Source organism: Carlito syrichta, unplaced genomic scaffold (assembly GCF_000164805.1).
Source record: "Carlito syrichta isolate Samal-C Ts95f unplaced genomic scaffold, Tarsius_syrichta-2.0.1 Scaffold126652, whole genome shotgun sequence".
Classification (NCBI taxonomy): domain Eukaryota; kingdom Metazoa; phylum Chordata; class Mammalia; order Primates; family Tarsiidae; genus Carlito; species Carlito syrichta.
This window is the reverse complement of record NW_007070748.1, coordinates 237,255-242,385: the sequence shown is the minus strand read 5'-3', so window position 1 is coordinate 242,385 and position 5,131 is coordinate 237,255. Positions and strand designations below refer to the sequence as shown.

General features: G+C 46.4%; 1 protein-coding gene across 1 annotated transcript in view; it reads right to left on the bottom strand.

The window, feature by feature from the left end:
- Positions 1-5,131, bottom strand: part of NWD1 (NACHT and WD repeat domain containing 1) — a 67,736-nt gene that overhangs the window by 5,990 nt on the left and 56,615 nt on the right. Inside the window, 2 exon segments of the mRNA XM_008048780.2 lie at positions 593-869; positions 4,018-4,172. Of these exon segments, the coding sequence (XP_008046971.2) occupies positions 593-869; positions 4,018-4,172 (432 nt within the window).

The following is a 5,131-nucleotide window of genomic DNA, read 5'->3' as shown; positions in this document are numbered from 1 at the left end:
CCAAAAAAAAAAAAAAAAAAAAAGGAAAAAAAATATTTGTGAGTTGGAGTCTCACTCTGTCGCCCAGGCTGGAGTTCCCAGACATGCTCACAGCCACCGCAGCCTCAACTTGCTGGGCTCAGGCGATCCTTCCGCCTCAGCTTTCCAAGTATCTGGAACTACAGATGTGTGTCACCATGCCCAGCTAATTTTTGATTTATTGTACTGCCAAGGTCTCACCAAGTTGCCCAGGCTGGTCTTGAACCCGTGGGCTCAGGCAATCCTTTCACGTCAGCCTCCCAAAGTGCTGGGATGACAGACGTGAGCCACTGGGCCCAGCTAGGAAAAATAATTTTTGTCATTAGCTGGGAATGCTGGCACACACCTGTGGCTCCTTTTCCTACTTCTGCCATATGAGGGCACCGCAGGAAGGGGACCATCTACCAGCTGTCCAGAGAGCCCTCACCAGACACCCTTGGACTTAGCCTCCAGAACAGTGAGCAATAAATGGTTGCTGTTTAAGCCGTCTACAGGAGCTTGTTGGGCAGCCTGAACTAAGACAGAGGGCTCCGACTCTTACCCGCACAGATGACTACACATCTATCTTACAAACCTTCCGCCAAGTCCCAAATGGTGACTTTGCTTTTGTCCCCAGTTTTGGGGAAGTAGACATAGCTCCCGTTGTGGGACACCGCAGTGAGGCCGGTGCGGTCCAGAAAGGGCACAGAGGCCCGGGGCTTCTGAATGTAGGTGAGATCCCAGACTTTGAAAGATGAGGACTGCTGGGAAGCAGATGCCACCAAGGCCCCGCTCCGGGCCAGCAGGTTCACGGGGGCCCCAACACCTTCGAGGATGTCCAGCAGGGTTCCTTGTTCCGACAGACTCCACACCTGAGGACAAAGAAGAGGGCAGATCTGACTTCTTCCTTCTCTAGCCGCAGCTTAGAAACTTGCTTCAGCCCATTCATCACCTCAGGGGAAGTTCTTAGGCTGTAGTTCAGGGACCACCCCGTCTTTCCACCACCTTGCACTTCCCCCCGCCTCACCAATGAGCTACCACAGCACTCTTCAAAGTGTGTTCTGATGACCCAGCAATCCTCCATCTGGAAATATACCCGGAGGAACTCAAATCCTTCTACAAAAAAGACACCTGCGCACACATGTTTATTGCAGCACTATCCACAAGAGCAAAAACATGGAACCAACCATGCCGTCCATCGAAAGTGGACCGGATTAAAAAAAAATGTGGTGCTTATACACAATGAAATATTACATAGCCTCAAGGAAGGATAAACATATGGACTTCGCAGCAACTTGGGTGGACTTAGCGTCTATAATACTCAGTGATCTATCACAGAAACAAAGAGCAGAGTACTGCATGTTCTCACTCATAAGTGGACCCCAAACAATCACCATAATATTATAAAAAAGGGATTGGCAGTAGCAGGATACTGCGGGAGTGGGGATGGGAGACACAACATCAGTAAGGTTACCTAATCCCAAACCAGGCAAAGTGGGGACCAAAGGGAAGCCCAAACCTTACCTGTACAATATTCACTTGTATACTGAATCCTGAATTGTACCCCACATCTTTAAAAAAAGCAAAAACAAAGTATGTTCTGGGTAGCCCCTGGAGGGGCTCAAAGACCCTTTCAAGGGATCTCAAAGACCAAAACTATCTTCACAATAACTTTAAGGCATTATTTGCCTTTATCACTCTCTTCCTCTCACAAGTAAGCAGTGGGATTTTCAGAAGCTGCAAGACAGGGTATCACATCCAATGTGAGAATGCAGAATTGAATATGAGAATTTGTCTGTCTTCTAATCAGTTAAACATTAAAGAGAATTGCAAAAATATGAAACAACGCCACTCTTGTCACCAATTTTTTTTTTTTGTAGTTTCAGAAAACACAGTTATTTTTCATAGAAGTATGTTCTTGTGTGAATATGTTGTGTTAATGCATTCATGGATATGCATTTTTGAATCACCTCCTTTTGAATTTTTAATATGGTGAATATTGATAGATACAAAGTGCAATGAAGGATTCTGGGTTAGAACTTGAAACTGAAAAAGGGGACAGCCAGGCGCGGTGGCTCACGCCTGTTGTCCAGCACTTTAGGAGGTGGAAGTAGGAGGACTGCCTGCACCCAGGGGTTCAAGACCAGCCTGGGCAACTTAGTGAGATCTCATCTCTACTATAAATCAAAAAATTAACTGGGTGTGGTGGTGTGTGCCTATGGTCCCAGCCACTTGGGAGGCTGAGGTGGAAGGATCACCTGAGCCCAGCAAGTCGAGGCTGTTAGCCATGATTGTGCCATTGCACTCCCACATGGGTGACAGAGTGAGACTCTGACTCAAAATAAATAAATAAATAAGCCAAGCGTGGTGGCACCTGCAGCCAGCCACACAGGAGGCTGAGGAAGAAGGATCACTGAACCCAGGAGGTAGAAGCTGCAGTGATCTGTGATTACACCACTGCACTCCAGCCTGGGCGACAGAGTAAGACCCTGGCTCAAAAAAAAATACATATGTATAAGATACACACATAGATTATATATTAGATATAACCTACACACATAAAAGCTTTCTGAGGTCCTCAATAATCTTCACAAATGTATTGTGAATACAGACCAGTGTGACCCTTGTCTCTTACGATATGCAAAAATCAACTCAAAATGGATTCAAGACATAAGTGTAAGACCTGAAACTGTAAAACTACTAGATGGAAACAGAACATTCCATGATATCAGTCTGGGCAATGACTGTTTGGGTGTGACCCCAAAACCAAAAATTGACAAATGGGACTTCCTCAAACTAAAAAGCTCTTGCACAGTCAAAAAGATGACCAACAGACTAAAGAGACAATCTATGGAATGAAAGAAAATATTTGCAAACCATACATGGAACGAGGGATTACTATCCAGAATACATAAGGAACTCAAACAACTCAGCAGCAAGAAAACAAATAGCTGGGTTAGAAAACGGGCAAAGGACCTGAACGTTTCTCAGAAGACGACATACAAGTGGGTATATGAAAAATGCTCAACATCAATTGTCAGGGAAATGCCAAGCAAAACCACAGTGTGATTCCACCTCCCCCCAATAAAATGACTCTTGTTGAAAATAAGCAAGGGAGTGGATGCCAGTGAGAACAGAGAGAATAGGAAACACGTGCACCCTGTCAGTGGGAGTGTAAATTGGTACAGTCATTTAGAAATGGTGAGGAAAAGTTAGGAACAGAATTACCATAGAACCAGCAGTCCCACCTCTGGAATACATTGAGAGGAAATGGCCGGGCGTGGTGGCTCAAGCTTGTAATCCCAGCACTTTGGGAGGCAGAGACGAGAAGATTGCCTGAGCTCAAGGGTTCGAGACCAGCCTGGGCAACATGGCAAGACCTCATCTCTACAATAAATCGAAAATTTAGCCAGGCCTGGTGGTGTGCATCTGTGGTTCCAGCTACCTGGAAGACTGAGGTGGAAGGATCACCTGAGCCCAGCAGGTCGAGGCTGCAGTGGCCGTGAGCGTGCCATTGCACTCCAGCTTGGGAGACAGAGTGAGACTCCAACTCAAAAAAAACAGAAAAGAAAAAGAAGGGAAATGGATCAATATCTCATAGAGATGTCTGCCCTCATGTGTTCATTGAAGACTGTTTACAATAGGCAAGATAGGGCATTACGTTAAGTCAAATAAGCCAGGCACAGAAAGACGGATACTGTATGATCTCACTTATATGTGGAATGTTTAAAAGCAGAATTCATAGACACAGAGAGTAGGAATGGTGGTTGGCGGGGCTGGGGAGGAGAGAATAGCCGAGATACTAGTCAAAGGACACAGTGTTTCAGTTAGAGGGAATAAATCAAGAGAGCCATTGCACAATATGGTGACTATTGTTTGTTTGTTTCCCATTAAACCGTGCAATTTTACCAGTGCTCATTTCTGGGGATTTCTGTATTTTGCAGCCAAAAAATCCTGAAAGATTCATGTTTTCTATTTCAGAGGCAGAGGTGGGGATGAGGTGCCTGGCCCTCCCCTCACCTGAACAAGTGCGTCAAGGGACCCAGTGATGACGAGGTTGTTCCCAGGACCAAAGATGGCTGTCTCTACCGCAGCCTCGTGCTGCAGGTCGGTGGCCAGGCATCGGCGAAAACCCTGTGAGTCAGCCGAGAATATCCGCACAGCCCTTCCGAAGCCTAGAATAGCAGAGACTGGGGTTATGCCTCCCGGGCCACCGGAGCCTGGGGATGATTCACTCCAACAGCACCCACTGTGGACCAGCAGAGGGACAGGATGAGGAAAGGGACATGGTCTCTAGCTTCATGGAGCCACCAGCTGGGGCGAAGAGAGAACAGTTAATGGGGGAAGTCCACCATCTTAAGAAGACTTGCAGGACTGTTTCTTACCATGAGACCATGAGCTTCTGGAGGGCAGGGACTGCCTGCTTGGGCTCATCATGGTATCTCAGAAGCTAGCGTAAAGCTAGACATGAAGTAAGGCTTCAGTCATGCAAGGAAGGAAGAAAGCAAGGGAGAGAGAGGGAAGGAGGGGGCGGAAGGAGGAGGAGAAGGAAAAAGGGAGCCACCACACTCTTTTGGAAACAGAACATAAGGCATATATTAATCAATCATGGCTGGGCATGACGCCTCCCAGCACTTTGAGAGGCAGAGGCGGGGAGTTTAAGGCCATCCTGGGCAACATAGGCAAGACCTCATCTTTATTAAAAAAAAAAAAAAAAAGTAAGTAAATAGATAAATCATCAGTCAGTCTTGGAGGACCAAGATATGTCTTGCTTACGACCAAGACGTGCTCCTTCCAGTATAGTCACCACCAGCTACCTGTGGCTATTCATGTGGCTTGTCCAAATCAATACATTCTGTAAGTATAAAATACATACCATATTTCAAAAACTCAGTACCAGAACAACAAAAGAATGTGAAATATCCCGCTAATAATTGTTTTTAGAGACAGGGCTGGAGCGCAGTGGTGTGATCATAGCTCATTGCAGCCTCCAACTACTGGGCTCAAGCGATCCTCCCACCTCAGCCTCCCAAGTAGTTGGAACAATTTTTTTTTTTTTTTTTAGTCAGTGTCTCACTCTGTCACCCAGACTGGAGTGCAGTGTCACGCTCATGGCCACCGCAGCCTCGACCTG